This window comes from Solanum lycopersicum, chromosome 1, assembly GCF_036512215.1.
Source record: "Solanum lycopersicum chromosome 1, SLM_r2.1".
In the NCBI taxonomy this organism is placed as follows: Eukaryota; Viridiplantae; Streptophyta; class Magnoliopsida; order Solanales; family Solanaceae; genus Solanum; species Solanum lycopersicum.
The window spans coordinates 7,483,605-7,507,153 of NC_090800.1; the positions used below are offsets into that span (position 1 = coordinate 7,483,605).

The 23,549-nt window shown below is 35.4% G+C and overlaps 1 protein-coding gene and 1 pseudogene across 1 annotated transcript; both read left to right on the plus strand.

Moving 5' to 3' along the window:
• Positions 1 to 6,360: 6,360 nt before the first annotated feature.
• On the plus strand, positions 6,361 to 11,885 carry LOC138340892 (uncharacterized; annotated as a pseudogene).
• Positions 11,886 to 18,638: 6,753 nt separating this feature from the next.
• On the plus strand, positions 18,639 to 20,700 carry LOC101245192 (uncharacterized). The gene has a single exon (XM_004228320.5). The coding sequence runs from the start codon at positions 19,243 to 19,245 to the stop codon at positions 20,332 to 20,334; it is 1,092 nt and encodes a 363-aa protein (XP_004228368.1). The 5' UTR covers positions 18,639 to 19,242; the 3' UTR covers positions 20,335 to 20,700.
• The last annotated feature ends 2,849 nt before the right edge of the window (positions 20,701 to 23,549 follow it).

Here is a 23,549-nt window from a genome sequence, read left to right on the forward strand (position 1 = left end):
TTTCATTCACATTGGATGAGAAAGATGAAATTTGTGAGCGGATTAAGAATTTGAGTATGCCATAGGGCTATGCTTTGAATTTAGGAAGTAGGAAGATATGAATGAAGGAAAATTTTATAGGTCTGAAAATTCATAATTATCATGTGTTCATGTAAACATTAATTTCTATCGCTTTTAGTCATCTACCCGAAAGATATGGAAACCAATCACAGATATAAGTCTTTTAAAAAGATTTAAGGTCTGAAAAGTTGTTGGAGATTAGTATATACAGGATGGAGGAAAATATTCTTATTATCACTACTAAGTTGGAGAAGATTTTCATGTGGTTTTTCTGATGGGATGAAACATATTCCAATTCACCTTGTATAAGAGGCTCGTCTCAGAGGTCCGGTTCAAACACGATGGATGTATCCATTTGAAAGATCGAAGGATCAGTTGCTCAAGGTCATATTTGAGAGAAACTACTAATTTTTATTCTTATTACTTTGGTGATGATGTGTCATGTAGGAGAAAGAGGCTCAATCGCAATGATGAAGGCAATATTGATCTTTTATTTTCACCGATAGTAATTTTTAATCAATCAAAATGGTCAAGGATCTGAAAAGTATGGAAAGTGAGGCTTCACTAATATGGAAATGCAATCAGCCGTGACACATTTTTTGCTTAATTATCGATAGATTCAACCATATCTCAATTAAATGTTAAAAATATTTTATTAATTAAATACTAATAACTGTTCATTAACTAACGAAATACTTGAATGTAAAATGATCAGCTTGTTCGTAAACATGGATAATGAATGACTATACAAAATTTTTCAAATGGCTAACAAACTTGTGTATGCTTACATTGAATCACTAAATATTCATGTTACACTAAATTAAATTACTTGAAATAATCATCACGTAGGTTCACAATGAATACTCAAGTGTTCAATATTTGCAATTAGTGAAAGAAGTAGCACTTGGACCTAAATCTCAAGTACTAATAATGAATAAGTATTGTCTCAATGATTTTAAGTTTCAAACTGAAGAATTTTGTAGGAACTTGAAAACAAATAATAGTGGTTTCCACATACAAGGTGATGTTAATGGTATTGACCAAACTATTAAATATTATGATGTCATTTATGAGATTATTGAAGTGAGGTATTCAGGTTGGCCTAAGAAAAAGATTCTATTGTTATAGTGTGAATGGTTTGACCCATCACATAGAGGCACAAATGTGGACCATCAATATAATATAATTGAAATTAAACACACCAGCAAATAAAGAAGTTATGATCCTTTTATTATTGTAACACCCCGTAGCCAAAACAAACCAAAAATTAGTTTTTTATAATAATCTGCAGGTGCTACCAAAGGTGGCATCGATGGAGCGTAGCCTGAACCACGGTCCGTCCTGCACAACCGTCAATGGGATCAGAAACTCCCAAAAATTTCAACCTAGATAAATTGGTTAAGTCTTGGATGACGGACGGACTTACGGTCCGTAGGTCAAACGATGGTCCGTAGTCTGTGATCGTTGATCAAGACTCCCTTCAACCACTCTTTGACAAGAGCTATGAAACCAACATAGTTCGTAGGTGGGACCTACGGTCCGTAGGTCTGACCGTAGGTGGAAAATTTGTAGCCAGTTAAGGGGAAATGTAGTTTGGTCAACTAAAAATGATCATAAATGTTAGCACAAAATGAATTAGGTCTCACATGACATACCCACAGATAGATAATTGAATTATCTTTCCATATCCACCGACCTTGCTAAAATCAGACCTCCGAAAATAGAGTTATGCTTAGTTTAGTAAAGGCCTGTCGAACAGTCCCTCACAACAGATCCAACGACGGGGCGTCGGGAAGACGACGGAGCATCAGTCCTGGCCATCGTGAGGCCCGACAACAACCTTCCCAGGGGTCTTTTTGACCTTTCCCACTTTGTTCAAACCCTAAGTTATGTCATTTTGACCCTAAATCATCAGATTTTAGTCAGTTTAAGCCTAGAAACATAATTAAAACATATCCAAGTCAAATCATTAAATCAGAACTTAGAAAATTAGAAGCAAGAGAAGATAAAAAAGCTCAAGAACCCTAGTTGAAGAATGCCATAAGCTCCGGCAGTTATAGCCCCGAAACTTAAGTATTTTTTTTGTGGATTTCATCATCAAGTATGTGGGATTTCACTAGTGGGTTCCTTTCACCCATTGGGTCCTTAGTTTAAGTCAGTTCTTGATTCTCTTATCATGATTAAACCTAGGGTTTCTAGAACTTTGATATAACTTCATGAATTTATTAAATATATGTTCCAAATAAGATTATCATGTTATTACTCAGATTATCGCATGAATTTCAGAAACCTAGCTAAGTATTTCTTTAGTTCTTGAATTACACATACTATGTCATATATATCAGACACTTCAGATATACATGTCTGAGTTATAAATGCATAATTACCATATTAATTGTTGCATTCTCAGTTTTCATGTTCAGTTTCGAGCTATCCAGTATTTACAGAAATTAAAATATAATTAGTTAATTTACAAAATTCATTGGAAGTAGCATAATACCAAGTGGACTAGGGTTTAGCATACCCAATAGTCCCAGAACTACTAGCCGAGTAGGTTGTAAGTCTCCTCTGTGGGCAATCAGTTTACTGATCACGCCAGCATGCCTTTATACCTTTGGCAGGGTATATTAAATCCTCTCGATGGGGCGTATACGTCGGACTCCACATTTAGCTCATGTGGTTTTATTATCAGTTATTCGTAGCTCCCACAATTCATTCAAGATCTCTTCATTGACCATTTATTAGTATATTCAGTATTCAGTTTAAGCATGTTATAAATTGGGTATTGAATCCAGTAAGTTCAAAAAACACCACATCACATTCAGATTATTATACTTGTTTTTGTGCTTGTTGAGTTATGTTTTATTTCAGCTGTACTCTATCATACATGCTCATTACCTTTCAAGTACTGATGCATACATGCGCCAAATCTTCTCGTGATGTAGGTTCAGGTTCTCAGCATCCAGATCACGCATAGATCGATTTCCCGATCTCCACTTCACCAGATTCAGTGGTGAGTCCTCATTCTCCGAGGACAACAGTCATGAGTTTCATTTCAGTCTTTATTCATTTAGTTTCAGTTTTTGCTAGATTTAGCTGGGGCTTGTCCCAGTATTTCTAGTCTAGTTTAGAGGCTATTTTCAAACATAGTTAGATTCAAATTAGTATTGAGTTAATATTCTTTTGTATTAAACTCATTGTATTCAAATATCTCAGTTATAGAATATGGGTATTCCCCACTTTTTCATTTTAAGTATGATTTAGTTTCCGCAACAGTTTATTATTTTTAGTATGTTCATCATCATGCCAGAAGGGTTTGCTTGGGATCACTTGTGGTCCTAGGTTCCATGTCCGCGTCTCGGGGGTAGCTCGAGGCTTGACAAAACTTGGTACCATAGCACTAGGTTCCAAAGTCTTAGGATGTATGAAAGATCCACACTAAGTAGAGTCTTTTTCATGGGTGTGAAGTGCACCACATCGAATGAGAGGGAGGCTATGAAGTGTTTTAGCAAAAACTTCACCTTCTTGTTACTCTTATCGTGCGTAAGGTATGATCTAATTCCATTCTAACTCGACGTTGAGCGCTTAACATCATGCCTTCTCGTAGATCTTAGGCATGGAATGTAATGCACGTAATGCTAACACAGTTCCTCTAGTACCAGATAAGGAAGTTCAAATGCAGAATCTCAGAAGCCAATTCAGCTTTTGGTCAAGAGTATGACCAACCAGAACAATCAGCAGGTTCTAGTTCCTACTAATAAAATTGATCGATCAATGGCACCCAGAGTTTGTGATTTTTTAAGATGAATCCGCTTAAGTTTTCAGGGTCACAAGTTTGTAAGGACCCACAGAAGTTCATTGACAAGGTCAAGAAAATATTTGATGTGATGTCAATAACTGGTAGTTATATGTGAGATTAGCATCCTACCAACTCAAGGATGTGACTCACATATGGTTCACTCATACAACGGACATAACTTTGTCTTTTGTAACTCGGTATAGCAGTCCGATTCAGTGTTAGTCCATAAAGTCTCTCAGAACCTTTCTCAGTCTCTACTCAGTCGGTGACCCAGTATATCCAGACGGGTATACAAAAATTTCCTTGTCAAGTTCTCTCAGAAAGTCACCTCAGTAGATCTAGTAGAGTTAGAAATGGTAGACTTCGATGTTATTCTAGGCATGGATTAGTTACACTCATGTTATGCCTCAGTCGATTGTAGAACAAGGATTGTTCGTTTTCAGTTTCCAGACAAACCAATCTTAGAATGGAAGGGTAGTAACCTAGTGCCTATGGATCGATTTATTTCTTACCTTAAGGCCAGAAAGATGATATCTAAGGGTTATCTCTATCATCTAGTTTGTGTTAAGAATTCTAGACTTGAAACCCCATCTCTTGAGCCAGTTCCAGTAGTCTGTGAATATCTAAGGGTTATCTCTATCATCTAGTTTGGAATTGATCTCCTTCTAGATACCCAGCTTATTCCTCCTTACAGAATGGCTCCAGCAGAGCTTAAGAAATTGAAAGAGCAGTTCAAAGACCTTCTAGATAAGGGTTTCATTAGACCTAGTATTTCACCATGCGGTGCACCAGTATTGTTCGTAAAGAAGAAAGATGGTTCTCTAAGAATGTGCATTGACTATAGACAATTGAACAAGGTCACAATCAAGAATAAGTATCCCATCCCCACGATTGATGACTTGTTTGACCAACTTCAGGGTGCTAGTGATTTCTCAAAGATAGAACTCAGATCGGGTTATCATCATCTCAGAGTCAGAGATAGTGACATTCTGAAAACAGCCTTCAAAACTCGGTATGATCATTATGAATTTGTAGTTATGTTGTTTGGACTAACCAATGCTCCTGCAGCTTTCATGGATTTGATGAAAAGAGTGTTCAAATAGTACTTAGACTTGTTCATTATCGTCTTCATGGATGATATCCTCATTTACTCTAGGAGTGAGGAAGAACATGCAAGTCATTTGAGAGTTGTTCTGCATACTCTCAAAGATTGCCAGTTATTCACTAAGTTAAGTAAATATGGGTTTTGTTTGCAATCCGTTGCTTTCCTTGGTCACATTGTATCGCACGCAGGGATCCGCGTAGATTCACAAAAGATAGAAGCAGTGAAACAATGGCCCAGACCTATCTCTCCTACAGATATCAGAAGTTTATTAGGTCTAGCAGGTTATTACAGAAGGATTGTGAAAGGATTTTCATCCATAGCCTCACCATTGACTAGGTTGACTCAGAAGATGGTCAAGTTCCAATGGTCAGATGATTGTGAGAAAAGCTTCGCAGAATTGAAAGCTAGATTGACTACAGCTCTTGTCTTGACTCTACCAGAGGGTTCAGATGGTTATGTGATCTATTGCGATTCATCCAGAGTTGGCCTTGGTTGTGTGTTGATGCAAAGAGATAAGGTTATATCGTATGCCTCTATAAAGATTAAGGTGCATGAGAAGAACTATCCAACTCATGACCTCGAGCTTGCAGCAGTGGTGTTTGCACTCAAGATATGGAGACACTACTTGTATGGTGCTCATGTAGATGTGTTCACCGATCATAAGAGACTTCACTATGTGTTCACCCAGAAAGAGTTGAATCTTCGCCAGATGAGATGGCTTGAGTTCCTTAAGGATTATGATATGAGTGTGCATTATCATCCTGGAAAGGCGAATATAGTGGCTGATGCTCTTACTAGATTATCTATGGATAGTGTAGCCCATGTTAATGTAAAAAGAAAGGAGCTAGTGAAGGATGTTCACAAGCTTGCTCGCTAGGGAGTTCACTTTATGAGCATATCAGACAGTGGTGTGACAGTTCAGAATGGGGCAGAATCGTCTTTGGTGTTGGAGGTTAAGGAAAAGCAAGAGAGTGATCCGATCTTGCTTGAACTAAAGGGTGCAGTCAACAATCAGAGAGTGGAGGTTTTCTCCCAAGGGGGAGATGGTGTACTTCGCTACCAAGGTAGATTGTGTGTTCCTGATGTGGTAGAGTTGAGGCAATATATTCTTGCAGAAGCTCATAACTCAAGGTATTATATTCATCTAGGTGCCACTAAGATGTAACGCGATCTGCGGGAAGTCTATTGGTGGAATGGCATGAAGATGGATATAGCAGACTTTGTGAGTAAGTGCCCCAATTGCCAGCAAGTCAAGGTAGAACATCAGAAACCAGGAGGTATGACTCAAGAGATCGATATTCCTACTTGGAAGTGGGATGTGATCAATATGTATTTTATCACAGGGTTACCTCGTACTAGCAGAAAGCATCACTCAATTTGGGTGATAGTTGATAGGATGACTAAGTCTTCTCGCTTTTTGGTGGTCAAGACTACATATTCGGTAGAGTACTATGCCAAGCTTTACCTTACTGAAATTGTTAGGTTGCATGGGATTCCTTTTTTTATCATCTCAGATAAAGGTCCTCAGTTTACCTCTCATTTTTGGAAGGCATTTCAAAAAGGTCTTGGTTCTAGAGTTAACCTTAGTAAAGCATTTCATCCACAGACGGATGGGCATGCAGAGCGTATCATTCAGACCTTAGAGGATATGTTGAGAGCTTGTGTGATTGATTTCAAAGGTTGTTGGGATGATCACCTTCCTCTTATTAAGTTTGCCTACAATAATAGCTACCATTCCAGCATTCAGATAACCCCTTATGAGGCTTTATATGGGTGTAGATGTAGATCTCCTTGTTGTTGGTTTGAAATAGGTGAAGCAGCTTTGATAGGGCTAGATTCAGTCCTTTATGCTATGGAGAAAGTGCAACTCATTAGAGATATACTTAAGACAACCCAAAGTCGTTAGAAATCTTATGCAGATGTAAGGAGAAGGGAACTAGAGTTCCAAGTTGATGATTGGGTTTTTTTGAAAGTCTCACCTATGAAAGGGGTGATGAGATATGGAAAGAAAGGGGAGAACAGTCCTAGATATGTAGGCCCTTACAAGATCTTGAAGAGGATTGGCAAGGTGACATATGAGTTAGAGTTGCCAGCAAAATTAGCAGCAGTGCATTCTACCACATCTCACTCTTGAAGAAGTGTGTGAGTGACCAAGCCTCTATAGTGTCATTAGAGAGTGTGGCGGTGAAAGATAGTCTACCATATGAGGATGTACCAGTTGAGATTCTTGACCGTCAGGTTAAAAGGTTGAGAAACAAAGAAGTCGCTTCAGTCAAGGTTTTGTGGAGGAGTCAGTCCATAGAGTGAGCTACTTGGGAAGCAGAAGCAGCCATGAAAGCCAAGTATCCTTACCTTTTTCCTTTCGATTCCACTCCAGCTTGAGGTAATAGTTCCTCTTTAGTTTTACAGTCATTTATGCGTAAATTCAGTTTTAGAATCATGTTCCCTCAGTTTGTACTTTCATTTTTAGTGTAATTGCATGTACTCAGAACTTAGTTCTCAGTGTTTAGTAAAGGGTTTTGCATCTCTCTCCCTCTATTTAAGCTAGTTTATACTTCATTCGAGGATGAATGATCCCAAGGAGGAGATAATGTAACACCCCTTAGCCAAAACAGACCAAAAATTAGTTTTTCAGAAAAATCTGCAGGTGCTACCAACGGTGACATTGATGAATCGTAGCCTGAACCAAGGTCCGTCCTGCACAACCGTCGATGGGATCATAAACTCCCAAAAATTTCAGCCTAGAAAAATATGTTAAGTCCTGGACGGCGGACGGACTTACGGTCCGTAGGTCAAACGACGGTCCGTAGCTCAAACGACGGTCCGTAATCCGTGACCGCCGATCAAGACTCCCTTCAACCACTCTCTGAAAAGATCTATGGATGACCAGCATAGTTTGTAGGTAGACCTACGGTCCGTAGGTGGAAAATTTGCAGCCAGTTAAGGGGAAATATAGTTGGGTCAACTTAAAATGATCATAACTATTAGCATAAAATGAATTAGGTCTCCCATGACCTACCCACAGATATATAATTGAATTATCTTTCTATAGAAATCGACCTTTCTAAAATAAGACCTCCGACTAAAAGGTTATGCCCATTTTAGTAAAGTCCTGTCGAACAGATTTTAGTCAGTTTAAGCCTAGAAACATAATTAAAACATCTCCAAGTCAAATAATTAAATCAAAACTTAGAAAATTAGAAGCAAGAGAGGAGAAAAAAACTCAAGAACCCTAGTTTAGGAATGCCACAAGCTCCAGCAGTTCCAGCCCCAAAACTTAAGTATTTTTTCGTGGATTTCATCACCAGGTATGTGGGATTTTACTAGTGGGTTCCTTTCACCCATTGGGTCCTTAGTTTTAGTCAATTCTTGATTTTCTTATCATGATTAAATCTAGGATTTCTAGAACTTTGATATAACTTCATGAATTTATTAAATATATGTTCCAAATAAGATTATCATATTATTACTCAGATTATCGCATGAATTTCAGAACCCTAGCTTTGTATTTCTTTAGTTCTTGAATTACACATACTAGATCATATGTTTAAGAAAATTCTAATATACATGCCTCAGTTATAAATGCATAATTACCAGATTAATTGTTGCCTTCTCAGTTTGCATGTTCATTTTTGAGCTATCCAGTATTTACAGAAATTTAGATATAATCAGTTAATTTACAGAATTCATTGGGAGTAGCATAATACCGAGTGGGACTAGGGTTTAGCGTACCCAATAGTCTTAGAACTACTAGACGAGTAGGTTGTAAGTCCCCTCTGTGGGCAATCAGTTTAGTGATCACGCCAGCATGCCTTTATACCTTTGGCAGGGTATATTGGGTCCTCTCGATGGGGCGTATACATCGGACTCCACATTTAGCTCATGTGGTTTTATTACCGGTTATTAGTAGCTCCCACAGTTTAGTCAGACTCTCTTCATTGACCATTTATCAGTATATTCAGTATTCAGTTTCGACATGTTATAAATTGGTCATTGCATCCAGTTAGCTCAGAAATTACCACATCATGTTTAGATTATTATACTTGTTTTTGTGTTTGTTCAGTTATGTTTTATTTTAGTTGTACTCTATTCTACATGCTCAGTACCTTTCAAGTACTGACGCATATGTGCGCTACATCTTCTCGTGATATAAGTTCAGGTTCTCAGCATCCAGATCACGCATAGATAGATTTCCCGATCTCCAGTTCACCAGATTCAGTGGTGATCCTCATTCTCCGAGGACAACAGTCATGAGTTTCATTTCAGTCTTTAGTCATTTTGTTTCAGTTTTTGCTAGATTTAGCTGGGGCTTGTCCCAGTATTTCTAGACTAGTTTAGAGGCTATTTTAAGACATAGTTAGATTAAGCTTAGTATTGAGTTAATATTTCTTTTGTATTAAACTCATTGTTTTCAAATATCTCAGTTATAGAATATGGGTAATCCCCATCTTTTCATTTTAAGTATGATTTAGTTTCCGCAACAGTTTATTATCTTTAGTATGCTCATGATCATGCCAGCAGGGTTTGTTTGGGATCACTTGTGGTCCTAGGTTCCGTGTCCGCGTCTCGGGGGTAGCTCAGGGTGTGACAATTATTGCACAAAATGTTAAATGGGTGTAATTATCTCCACATTCATTGCGTAGAGACAAAGCTGATTGGGGGTTATTATAAAAACTAAGTCTATGAAAAGAATTGAAATTAATAACTTATTAGATGTGGCGTATCAAAATAATGTTGCAATTGTACATCAACAAGTTGATGTTGAATTGAGAACCACACTACAACATCCTCAACACATCTTAGAAGAAGTATTTTATGATGACATAAAGAATGTTGAGCTAGAAATATCTGAAAATGACGAAAATGAATCATTCGATGACGAAGAATGTGATGATAATGAAAATGAAACAACTAGGGAGAAAGAATGGGAGAATGATGGAATTGAAACAAGAGAGAAGGAATAGTAGTAGAATGAAAGCTAGTATATGTAAGTTAATTTATTTTGCTAATTTTATTTAATTTGTGATTTTTATATATTTTAAATGTAAATTTGCATATATGTGTCATCAAACGATGGTAGACATCGCATCTTGGATTTAGCGAAACTAATACGACTAAAAAGAAGTCTAGGTAACTCATAGATCCTTAAAATAATCCAGGATCTATTTCTTCTACACTAGAGTGCATCAGTCATGATACTCATTTATTTTTGTTCCATTTGGTATGGCAGTTCCTCGGACATATTGTCTTAATTATTGTCGACCAATCGATGATTCCTCTACTTCATAGGCATTACCTCCATGGCGCTATGAGGACCTAACTTTAGAGGCTATTCATTAAACACGACCTTTGTCGGCACGCAGGATATCGGATGGTACTCCCTCTCCCACATTTACATCTCCTCAGTTATCTGTCATGGAATTGGAGATTCTAGTAGTGAACAATCACATGCTATGACCGGACTCGGTATTTTGTGCATCCTGGTGTATCACCTTGATCTAGAGCTACATCTAGTGTTGCACCAGATATGAGATGTATGTTTTAGCTCCTAGCCAAAAGGATAAACTTAGTAGACTCATGTTTGAGCTAGATGGATCATCGCAAGTTTTTTTATTATCCATTTGTTACTTATTTTACTTATTCCTTTTGTTTTAACATATTATTTATGAACCAACATATTTAAATATATATTTTGCAGTTGGAATCCTGCAAAAGATGTTGTTCGGACTTTAAAAGATTGTGTTTGAAGACTTTTTACACAGGCTTATCACTTTTGGAGCGAGATTTCAAACAATATACGCCAAGTGATGTTTAATGAATTTAAGGTATATCTTTTTTAGTTAAATTTAATAATTTTAGTATACTTTACTTTTTTTTACTATCAAATAATTAACGCTATTCAATTTTTTCAGACTATGGGAGTCGAGGTACAATTGGGTTATTGCGATCACATTTGAGAGGAGGGCATCCGCGAGACTATCTAACCGGCTAAACAAAGTTTGGGATATTAATCTACGTCCGGGTTGCCTTATGTTTGTGATGAATTGCGTCAGCATTGAAATACTGATAAGTTTAAGGCAATGTCTAAACAAGCCAAAAAGACTAGAGATAGTCTTAAGGGTGGCTCGTTGCACACCGGAGGTGCAAAAACCGTTGGAACAATTACAAGAGAGATGGTAAGTTCTAATTCAAACATTAAAATAAACAATTAGTTGGTAATATGTATTGTTATAAAATTTAGTTTTTATTTATAGGAAAAAATAATTGGTGTGCACTCTCATTTGATCGGAGGTTTTCAAGAAGACTCGTGTGAAGAAGAAAGAAAATGAGTCGGATCCGAATCTATGAGTGGAGGAAAGGACCGGATGAACTTTTGGAAGTTATTTAATATGAATGATATATATTAATAGTGAATATATTTATGACATTTATATATCTTGATGTCAATTTTTATATTTAATATGTAGAATGAGTTTAATCACTGCGTTGCTAAGAATTTAGATAGTTAGGTCCTAATGACACCTAAACTGTCCACCCAAATTTGGAAAAAAAAAGTGGTTAAGGGGGACATACAATGGTAGAGTCTATTGTCTATACTCTTGAAACGATGTAAGACGACTTCCGTCAGGTTTACAAGGTATTGAATCTTCACGTCAAGCCGAGGCACTTGACGGTGTTTAGATTGCTTCTATGTCGGCTCAAATAACATAGCTAACATTGGCACTAGCAGGGTCGGAGCAAAGAAGAGTAGCTGAACAAAAAAGCATGAATGCGACCGTTCAGCAAATCAAACAACAATTATTAAACCTCACTCATCAACCTACTACATCTTCGGCTCTCGAGGACACCGACGACGACAGTGAGGAGGAGGAGGAGGAGGAGGAGGATTTTGTTGATCACATTCCCTAGTTTGGGTCTCTTTTATGAACTTTTGAAATGCATTTTCAATGGCTTTATATGTTTTTATACTGTGATTTAGATATTTTTGAAGATTGATTTAAGTTTGATGTTTTATATGTTGTGGTGATGTTTAAATTCTATTATTTTAATTGGGATAGTTGAATATGAATTAAATTGATTTATATTTGCATGTGGGCATCAGAACTACTAGTTTATATTGTCAAAAAATTGCAGAAAAAAGTGACGCACAGAGTGGTTTTGTCCATCGCTTTTATGCATTATTTTTGAACTAAATCTAGAAAAGTGACAAATAGAGTCCTTTAGTCCGTCACTTTTCTAAGTATTTTAAAAAATTAATTTCCAGAAAAATGACATATAGTGTATTTAAGTCCATTGCTTTTCTGAGATTTTCAAAGTATAACTTTCCAAAAAAGTGAAGAACTGCGTCGCATTTTGAAAATAAAAAATAAATGAAAATATCAAAAAAGCAACGGAGTCCGACGCTTTTGAAAAAAAAAATCTAAAAAAATAATCAAAAAGCGACAAAGTTCGTCGCTTTTAAAAATGTATTGTGCCAAAAAGCAACAAACATTATTCTATTGCTTTTCCGTCGATTTAGACTAAAAAAGTGATGCAGTGTGTCACTTTCAATCGTCATTTTTTGAAGTTTTTTTAGTAGTGATTGGGTCTTTACATCAACACAACCTAGTCAAATTCACAAAAATAATTTAGAACTATCAAGACCCATATCAATATATTGGAAAATGGGATCAAAATAACACAAAAATCCGATTTCAAAAATAAGGGGATAAATCTAGAATTTAACATAAAATTTTGTTACCCAACATATTTGAAAATCAATAAAGGAACCCATTTCAAAAAAGGAGTTGAATTTATTCTTAACCACCATTTTTTTTATAAGCACAAGTTCTTGCAAAAACCTTCAAGGTTTGCGACAAAAGCAAGGACTTACCATCAAAATCAAGTAATAATTAGCGTATAAAAAAGATGGGGAGTAGAAACTCATTACCAAATTGATGAATATCAAAATATTCTTTAAAATTACCTTATTCAATCTCCCAAATTTGAAAATGGACAAAGGGGGATGAAACCCCAGCTTTTGAAAAAAAAAACGTATTGTTTGAACAAAATTCACTCTTCGCGATCACGACCCCCCGGCCTCACAATCACGGTTATCTAATTGGGTTAATTCACTTAAGTTGACCCTCGTGGCCGCAACAGGGAGACACACAATCACAATGACCAAGAACTAGATTTACACGATCACGACCAACTTCACGATGCACAAACCAATCAACCTTACGTGATCGCAAAGAACAACTCATGTTGCACTAGAAACTTGTAAATCAACAATAACACATAAGGCAAATGTACTCGCAGAATTTGTTCAGAACTTTGAGCACACAGATCATATTTTACTCAAGTAAACTCGATATTATGGATTCAATGGAACATTCGTAACACGAATATGAGGTAAACTTGATTCCAAATTTGTGAAAGTCAAAATAAGCTAACTTAAGGCGCAAAAAGATGAAACTGAGCTTTAAACCTCTGAAATTTCAACCAGATCTCTTCTATACATGAATTCATCCTCCATTTCTAATGAATCTATCAAAAACCTTATCCGAGTATCAAAAATTCAAATGTTGAAAAAATATAAATTAGAGACAAAAATTCCAAAAATTTTTAACTCAAGACCTTAAATCCTCGAAACATCTACCGAATTGATGGAGTTGACAAAATCTCATTCTAAGACTCGATATGCTAATTTGACACTGAAAACCACTTTTGAACAACCTAATCTTTCAAAACTTAAAACTTCAAAATTACAACATTTTCTTCAAATTTTGAAATCAACCCTCACAAACTGATTTTAAATGATTTAGGGCAACTATTAGAAAGGGTAAATGGTAATTTTATTTTTAAAAATTCAAAAATGACCTTTCGGGTAGTTACATTATTCATCACTAAAAATGATTCTAGTCCCTGAACATAAAGTAAAAGAAATTACCTAAACATAAAATAATGTTGAATAATTATCAAAAGATCTATCATTGAGAGATTGTTCAGTTTTATGGGTCCTAATATCCATAATTTCATATAGAGGTACAGAAATTACTTATAATTTTTAAAGAACCTTGCAGGTTGATCAGTAGGATACGAGGCTTGATATTAGTAAAACTTTTCACTATAAGATTGATAGGATGTATAAGAAGACTATTCATTTTTGGAGGACATATTTTTCATGTGTATAATAGACTTTGGTGGTCATTAGGACTAATTATTATCATTGGCTGAGCTCGCTTATAATAATAGTTACCACTCAAACATTGAAATGACTCTATTTGAGGTTTTATATGAGAGGAGATATAGATCTTCTATTCTTGGATTTGATGTTCTTAAGATGAGACTGTGGGTAATGATCTTCTAAGAAGATCCTTGGAGAAGGTCAAGTGAATCCAGAAGAAGTTTTTGACAACTCAAAATAGACAAAAAGAATAAGCAGATCAAAAGGTTAAAGATATGAAATTCATGGTGGGAGAGAGAGTCTTTCTCAAGACTTAGACTATAAAAGGTGGGATGATGTTTGAGAATCAAGGTAAGTTGAGCATACAATTCATCTGTTCTTTTGAGATCTTATGCGAGTAGGAGATGTAAGATATGAGTTGTCTTTGCCTCAAAGTTTGTTAGTGTTTATCTAGTATTTCATGTGTCTATACTGCATAAGTTCTATTGCAATGGAAATTATATCATTTCATGAGAACTTGTGTTGTTTGACAAGAGTCTATCTTATAAGGAGGAGCTTGTAACTATTCAAGATATGGAGGTCTAGAAGTTGAAATTCAGAGTGATTTTATCTATTAAGGTCTAATGGAAGAACTTCCTTGTACAGGATCAGTTGGGAGACCAAATTCGATATGCATAGCAGATCTCCTCAACTTTTCGTGAATTTAGGTATCCTTTTCTTTCATTTTATTCTTCCAATTTTGTATGTTCGGGAATGAACATGTGTTTACTTGATATTTGATACAATGATTTTTTCGTAACTATGATTGGTTAGGGATCATAATACCTCGTATAGGTTTCTATAGGTTAAGAGTTGAAAAAAATTAGAATTAAAAGATGGGTTAGCTCACTGCTAGGGCTTCGCCATGGCAAAGTAGGGTTTCACCATAGAGACATCTCTATAGAAAATAATATTTAGCCATGACGAAGATTTACATCTTGCAGAGGTTCACCATAGCAAAGCATTTCTTTTCCATAGCATAAGTCCTGAAAAAGAATATCGTATTTTATGTCATCTTTTACTCAATTTAAGTCAGAACTAAAAATATTTGACTAGAGAATCCCAATGATGATTTTTCCAAGGACTAGGACTTTTCCTCTCAAAAATTAAGTGTTATTTATCTATATTTTCAATCTTAATTTGATTTCCAGTTAAAATTTAAAGGCATGATCCTTATAGAAATTTGTGGGTTTGAAAATTATTTAACTTGGTGGGACAGCATATTGGGAGTATGTTTATGTTGTTCTAAAAAAAATTGTTCTTATTTTCTTATAGAATTATGAATTATTCATTAACTATGGCTTTGAGGAAACTAGAAACTCTATAAAATGGATTGTTCAAGCATATGAATTGCTCTAAAGGGGTTCACGGGGATGAAACTCCATAACTGAGACGGATGTGATCATGGAAACCTCATGTATGATGATATAACTTCTAGATAAATAGTTAAATCATATAAAAAGTAGAATTAGGTGAATTTGTATAAAAAAAAAACTTTGCTTGATGGAATATATTATTAAAGTACTATCATATTTTGTTTTTATTATACTTTAAGAATTTTGTGGTTGTGAGAAAAGAAAAGTCTCTAGTTATTTAGCTTGTTCGTTCTCAGATCTTTGGTTGAGGTAGGTTATTTATTTAAAGTTATACTTTGCTTAGTTTTGTATGAGGTATGAGTTGTATAGCATATTAACTAGTCTTCGGACCTAGTTGTGTTTTGTTAATGGTTGAATTGATGATTGCATGTGTGGCTAAGCATGTGAACTATCTATTTGACTAATATTATGAATTGTGAACTTTTAATTATTTTATAGCTAATGTGTTGTCCTAAGAGATGATCGAAGAGGCTAACATGTTGAGATATGTGCACAAGGTAACATATACTTACTATTCTGGTAATTAGTAGCTCAAGTCTGATGTGTTGTTGGTATGGTACATGATATAGTTCATAACTAGATAGAATACATGAAGACCCTTTAGAATGTGTGTGCGTGCGTGCGTGTGTGTATTTGTGTGTGTGTGTGTATATATATATAAGAGACAATTTTTTTACTTTATTGAGTGATTGCTAAAGATGACTGGTAAGATGTAGGATTTACATGGATGTCTAGAGTGTAATTATGTAATTAAACACCATATTTTATCAATGTTTTAGTGACGTTCTAGGTATAATCTTGTAAATATTCATATTTTTATTGATTACATGTTATGATAAGCTAATAGAAATGATTGAGATAATTTTTTAGGCCAAAAGCAGCAAGAAAAGACTTATGAGATGAATTGAAACGCAAAACTGAGCAATCCAGACTAAGACAAAGAAAAAAGGGATAATGCCCAAGTACCCCCTCAACCTATGCCCGAAATCTCAGAGACACACTTATACTATACTAAGGTCCTATTACTCCCCTGAACTTATTTTATTAATAATTTTTTACCCCTTTTTAGCTTACGTGGCACTATCTTGTGGGCTCAATGATGGTTGACTTTTTTTTTTGAACTAGTGCCACGTAGGCTAAAAAGGGGTAGAAAATTACATATAAAATAAGTTTAGGAGGATAATAGGACCTTAGTATAGTATAAGTGTGTCTCTGGAATTTCGGGCATAGGTTGAGGGGGTACTTGGGTATTTTCCCAAGAAAAAATAATTGTATGAAGGATCCTAAAATGGGTGTTGTAGTGCAATTATCCAACAACTAAACTTTAGACACTCAACCAAAGGATGATAATCTGAGATGGACCCTATGTCACGAGACAGTTGCCCTCGCCATATGCCCCACATCACAACCCATGTCTATCAGACTGTATTTGACCTCATTAATAGAGTTCAATCGAATTAGGGTATCAATCCTACTACTATATATTTGTCTTTGTGGTGAAGTTTTTAGAATTACATATTATTAGTAGAAGATTATGACTTATTCATACAGATCAGAAGATCCATTATTCTTAGTTTTAGGGTCTTCTTTGCAGTTTTAGTAGCTTATTGTGGAACAAACGAGATTCCCTCGAAAGAGTTGTATAAATCAAAGGTTGTTATTGCTTTCTTCTCAATTAATTTTCTTTAGTTGTTTTAATTTTTTCATTATTGTTTACCACTAGTTTTAAGTAGCTAAATTCATAACTAGAGCTATGAAACTTGGAGTAGGGATGACGATAATGTATTCTTTACAACAAATATCTTATCATGAAGGGTGATTATTGTGTATTAAGGTTCTTTAGTAAAGATTTTTTTAAAAGATTACAAACATTAAGAATTTGTATGTATTCTTGCTTGACTAAAAAAGTAATATTAGGAAACGTGATCATTGATAGGGACTTGGTGCTACCAATCACCGTCCAATAGTTTGAGCTCAAAAGAGGATAGTTAACTTGAGGCTTTTGATGAATGAACAAATTAATTTAACACCTAAATGACGGTAAAGACTTAGGTGATATTCTCTGAATTGAGCCAAGAGACATTAGAAAACTTATGTATTCTTTAGTTTTGCACAATGAAAATATTTGAATGAGTTGATAATAAAGTATTTGCTTGACTTCTGATATCCAAGTCTTGTAACCCTAGTTTATCTTTATTACTGATAAGAATCCAATTAGTTAAAGTAGTTAGTAATTTTCAATACCTTCTATTTTCCAACAGTAGTTACTGATTTGAATTTCGATACAAATGGTAAAAAAACTCTAGTACGCTCTCTATGGAATTCAACCTCAACCTAATTGGATTATTGTATTTGCAATCAACCATTTTAATCCCATAAAAGGGTATAGCTTGGACAACATCAACAACTACAAGGCCAGTGTGGATATGATTTTCATTATTTTGTAACTTGTTTATGAAGTGGGTTTATGGATTATATTGATTGGTGATCATTTCTTAGTAGTTAATGAATCGACATACTAGGTAAGGTCTAGTGATGATAAAGGGATTATGTTAGAAACAGTACATACTTATATCATATTTATCTATATACTTGTGTTAGAGTTTTAGTACGATGAGTTTTGAATTTCGGGAATGTAGTAGTTAAATTTCCATTTGTTTTTATTAATTTCATTATGAAAATTTTTAATCACTTTGTTAATGATTCGATAACTTGCTTAGATGATTATATGTGTTGTACGTTAAGATTTAGTTCGCCGATAAGGGTTTAGTATGAGTGTCAATCGCAGCAGTTTGGATCGCGACAAATAATGATGGTAATAACTGATGTTAGTCGCTAGTAAGATAGTGATGACAGTTGTGATGATAAGTGTGATTTGTGTTTTAGTGTGGTTACTAAAGAATGTATGTTGGATGACAATTTGTCGGTGGCGATGCAAGTTGTGACGGTAAAGATGATGGGTAGCAAGGACTAACCGCAACGATGATAATGTCTGACAATGATGGTGAAAGTGGCGATCAATGACAATAAGGGATCGTTTGGTGTGAGGGATAAAAATAAATAGTGATGGGATAAATATTTTATATCTTGGCACTTCCACTCTCACTTTCCAATCTTCTTCCTTCTTCTTCTCCCTCATCATTATGATACCTTTCTTCATCCCCCAAATCACCTGATCTTTCATCCTCCTTTGTTCTTCTTCCATTTCACTCTTTCCTCTTTTTCTGCACCGTATATGCACTTCATGACCCTCTTCTTCTGCTCATTTCTTTAATCCAGATCACTTATATACAGTTTCAGCGATTTTTTTTTCTGTGTCTGGAGTTTTGCATATAGCCTTTTGGTTTACAAAGCTGTCATCCAAGTTTCACTGTGAAAGTTCCCCAACTCAATCTTGCAGATCTGGGTACCATTTTTTTGGAGCTAATACGTAGAGACAGATCCAAGATTTTAATGTTAGCCGGCCGAGGGTGCGATTTATTATACATTGTGTATACATGGTTCGAGCTGACAAACAGTGAATTTTAATAAACCTGATCAAAAGGGGTAGATCCGATTTTGGTGATAAGTATCTTTTCTTCCTTTTTATTATACTGTTGATTAAAGGGACATGTAATTTTGTGTTTTTGTATCTTTTGGTTCTCAAGAATTGTGTTTTTGTAAAGAAAAATTGTGGTTTGTAATTTGGTTAAAGATGGAAATTTCCAGTGGACTGAGTCCTAGAGTGAACTCAGTTACATCAGGTGAAGGTAAAAAAGATGACCCAAATCATCAAAAATTTGAATTGGAATCTATTGATTTGGTTTCACATACGGATCACCAGTTTCTTACTTTGAGTGCTCTAGAGATTTTGAGGGAAACTGTGAGAATTCTGCGGTATAATTCAATAGGTTTCATGACAATTGCTGCATTGCTAATTTGCCCTGTATCTGCCGTTGTTTTATCTAATGTATTGGTCTATCAGCCGTTTGTTACGAGATTGAGTATGAGGTTATTGCTTGTAGCCAAAACAAGTGGGCTTCCACTTGAGCCATTTATCAAGCAGTCCTGTCATAAATTCTCTGAAGTGGTGATTTCAGCTGTAATGTGCTTCCCTCTGTATGTAACGTTATCGGTGTTTTCAAAAGCTGCTATAGTTTATTCAGTTGATTGCACTTACTCTAGGAAAAAGTTTGATTCACAAAAGTTTTATGTCATTATGACCAAGATTTGGAAGCGGGTTGTTGTGACTTACCTGTGGGTGTGTGTGGTGATTGCTGGATGCCTCACATTGTTTATTGTACTTCTTGTTTCTGTGAGCAGTGTTTTCTCGATCATGGGGTTTCCTCCCGATTTGATTTTATATCCCGCAATGATAGTAGGGATGATTTTCTCTATAATTTTAGCAAATGCTATTATTATTTGCAACATTGCAATTGTGATATCTGTTTTAGAGGATGACTCTGGACCACAAGCATTGCTTATGTCCAGTTCACTCATCAAGGGGCAGACACAAGTTGGACTTCTCATATTTCTTGGATCAACTATTGGGATGGCAATTGTGCAGGGTTTGTTTGAGCATAGAGTGAAGACAATAAGCTATGGAGATGGATCTTCAAGATTATGGGAAGGGCCCCTTTTGGTGATATTGTACTCATTTGTGATACTTATTGACTCCATGATGAGTACTGTTTTCTACTTCAGTTGTAAATCGTATAGAATGGAAACCTCAAGTGAAGAAACTCAACCTGTGCTAGAAGCCTTGACTATTTCTTCAGCATTAGCAGAAGTCCAATCACATGTTTGAAATTCGAATTTAAGGCTCTTGAAGCTAGTGGAAGTTATTTTGACAAGGATTCAATTTATGCGTCTCTTGGGAAGAAAAAGAATGAGTTGAATCCTTGAGAAAGTTATCAGATGCTGAAGGCGGATAAGTTATGTGGTTTAGCCTAGTTGACCACTTCATCATAAATAGCTTCTTTGCAGATCTGTTGTCTGCCAACATATATCATATTTATTACCAAAAGAAAATCATTTGAAAGATGGTAATTTAGGATTCTTGCACAGTAATAAGCTGTTGAAAACCTCAGCTTGAGATTTTAAAATTTTAAACAATGTACTTTTTGTCATTCACAATTTATAAAGATATCTTTGAGTTTTCTTTCATGGTCAATTATCTGTCTCCATTTGCATGTTATGCAGTTAGTGATTGAGCTTAAAACAACTGTAATAAATAGAGTGTGGCTTTCTAATAGGAATGTCGTGAGACCTTCATAGAGCTCCATAATTGATGATTTTTATTTTGGAATAGCTTTCATAAATATTCTTCTTTGTTTAGGAAATGTCTCTTAAGAATTATTTTCTTAAAACTAGTGCCACTTTCTTCTCTTTTCTTTATTATACTCTCTCTGTCTATGTGTGTGAGTGGGGGTGGGGGACTCCAGTTGTGGTTTTCCATAATAAACAGGTTCTCTCACTAAATTATGAGAAGTATGCATTGGGGATGGAAAAAGAGGAACTCACAGATTCTCTCTTCTCTTGGAAACTAATAACTGGGCTAAGGAGATTCTAGGATATAATACTAGGTATCAATCTCGTGAAAATGTTTTCATGTATCTCTTCCTCTGTGTCGTTACTTTTTGTTTTACTTGCAAAAAAATGATCACCTTTTGTCTTAAGACGCGAGCGAGTGTGCCATTAGAAAATCATTGGAAAATTGGTACTGATAGACGAGGAAGTCTTATAACTTGAGAACTGACAAGGTGTTATCTGAGTAATGACAAATTAGCCAGGGAGTGAAAGAAGAGCCCAGCATTCCTCTGTATTACCAACTGATCCATAAGGCGTCAGCTATTTTCAGTGTCGAAGATGCACAAATGTTGCATTATCAATCGATAGCAAACTGGTTATATCCAAATCTACCTACATGAATTTTCAGAATCTTCTAAACATGATCCTTATAATTTCTCTGACAGGTGATGCAATAGTCTCTGCATTTGGTTTGTAAAACCTGCTAAGGTCACGGCCGTCAGGCGAAAATTATATAAGATGTTGGCACTTACTTTCAGGCAGAAGTTGCAAATGTATGGCGGAGAAGTTGAATACTATCATTTAGTGTAGTTTGAATTTGTGGCGCAGTGTAAAGTGCAGAAGCTATTAAGGTTTACTCTCATTAAGTGGGGGAATCTGTTCCATGCAATCACAAAAACTTCACTTGGCTTGGAACGTATAGAATTTGAAGGTACCCTCAAAATGTTTGGTTTCCCTGCTTTGTATGCGTATAGACTCAGTGTTCTGATAGCCTGGTCTTCTTCATTTGCTAATAATCTTCATTTTATCATGTCAGCTTAAATTATTAGGGCTTTCCCATTGTCATCTCTCATTTGGAAGCTGAAGTTCATAGCTAAAGTAAAAGCTTTTTAATGAATCATTATTTCTGGGTAGATGTGAGTACTGATGATATTTTACAATCATGTAGATCGTATACTTTTGAAGCAACCCCTCTACTTCAGAGAGGTAGTGGTAAGGTGTGCTTACACTCTACCCTCCCCAGACCCCACTTTGTGGGTTTCATCGGATTTGTTGTTGTTGTAGTCTAGAGTCAAGTCTTCTCCTAGTGAAAACTTATTTACCATGGTCTTTTGGGGGTTTAGAGTGGTAAAGGACACACTTTGTGAAGGATGATGTGTACGATTGTTGGTGCTTGGGTGCAAATGAACAGCTGCGGTATCACAAAAGTTTTATCTGCCTTTAGTATCTGCATATATAGTGGGTTTTTTTTAATTAATAATTAATAATTAATTTGGTGTAAAGCTGATGATTGTTCACTATGAAGTGTTCGATCTATATAACAGCACCTCAGTCGTAAACAATTAGTTTTATGTAAATGCAGTACATATTTGTGTTGTATTTAAGTTACAGTTTGAGCCATCTCAAGAACTTTTATTGAATATATTGCTTCATTCAGTCAAGTGCTGTGTTCTGGGGTTACTTTCCTTTACTAGAGCCATAAATAGATTAATTTGCTGTATCCAATCATTTATGATAGTTTTGATGATTCCTTTGCATATGCCTATTGCATGTGATAGTTTATGCACTACTTAATTCAGTGTGGAACAGAATCCACTTAACATATTTGTTTTTTCTGTGTTCTGGATCAGTTTATTGAGGAACCCGAATGAGGGAGCTAAAAAAAGATATACTGCATTATCAGAAGTTGAGATATCTCTGGGGTCCCTCTACTTGTGTCATTTGGTAAGTTTTGCAATGGTTTTGTTCATGAAGGGAAGACATCACAAGACTATTCTGGGACAGTTGACACAAACACTTGGTAAGCAGAAATGACTAAATGACCATCAGATGCTGCATTAAGTGGAGAGAATGGTATGTTCTTTTTCCAAGTGAATATTTACAGCCTCCTCTCTACCAATGTCCAATGTAATAGGCCAGGTTGAAGATGGTATCACCAGTCTACGGCTTAAGTCATGAACGGCTCCTTTAAGTTGTCCGCATAATTCACTTAGACACCTCAACTAAGACTTGTACTTATTGGACACCTCTACTAATTCGGATTTGAACCTTTTGAACACTTTTTTGACAATCACCTAAAAGTATGAAATGTGTATAATACACTCGCGATGACGTGGAAAATTGACAAATCAATTACGTACATGTGGCATTTTGACGGAAAAAAAAAAGAAAAAAGAAAAAATTTAAGTGTTGTCATCACTTTGAAATCCTATTCGTCACCATAGCTCCCTCCTCGACCATAGTTTTCATCACCTTCAAATCCTCTTAACCCACTATTCTTTTTTCAGATCTATTTTTTTTTTAAGTTGAAAATAGCAAATTGCATATGCCTAAAAATTAATCAATACATGAACCTACAAAATATGAACCACTTATAATTTTCGATATCAATTAAATCATTGACTACATAATCATCTAAGCATATTCGTTTTTTTTTTTTATTTTAAATCTGATTTGTTAGATATATTTTCAATTAAAAAAATGGAAGAAGAA

Coding starts and splice junctions, on each gene's coding strand:
- LOC101245192 (XM_004228320.5), top strand. CDS start 19,243: ATGGAAATTTCCAGTGGACTGAGTCCTAGAGTGAACTCAGTTACATCA.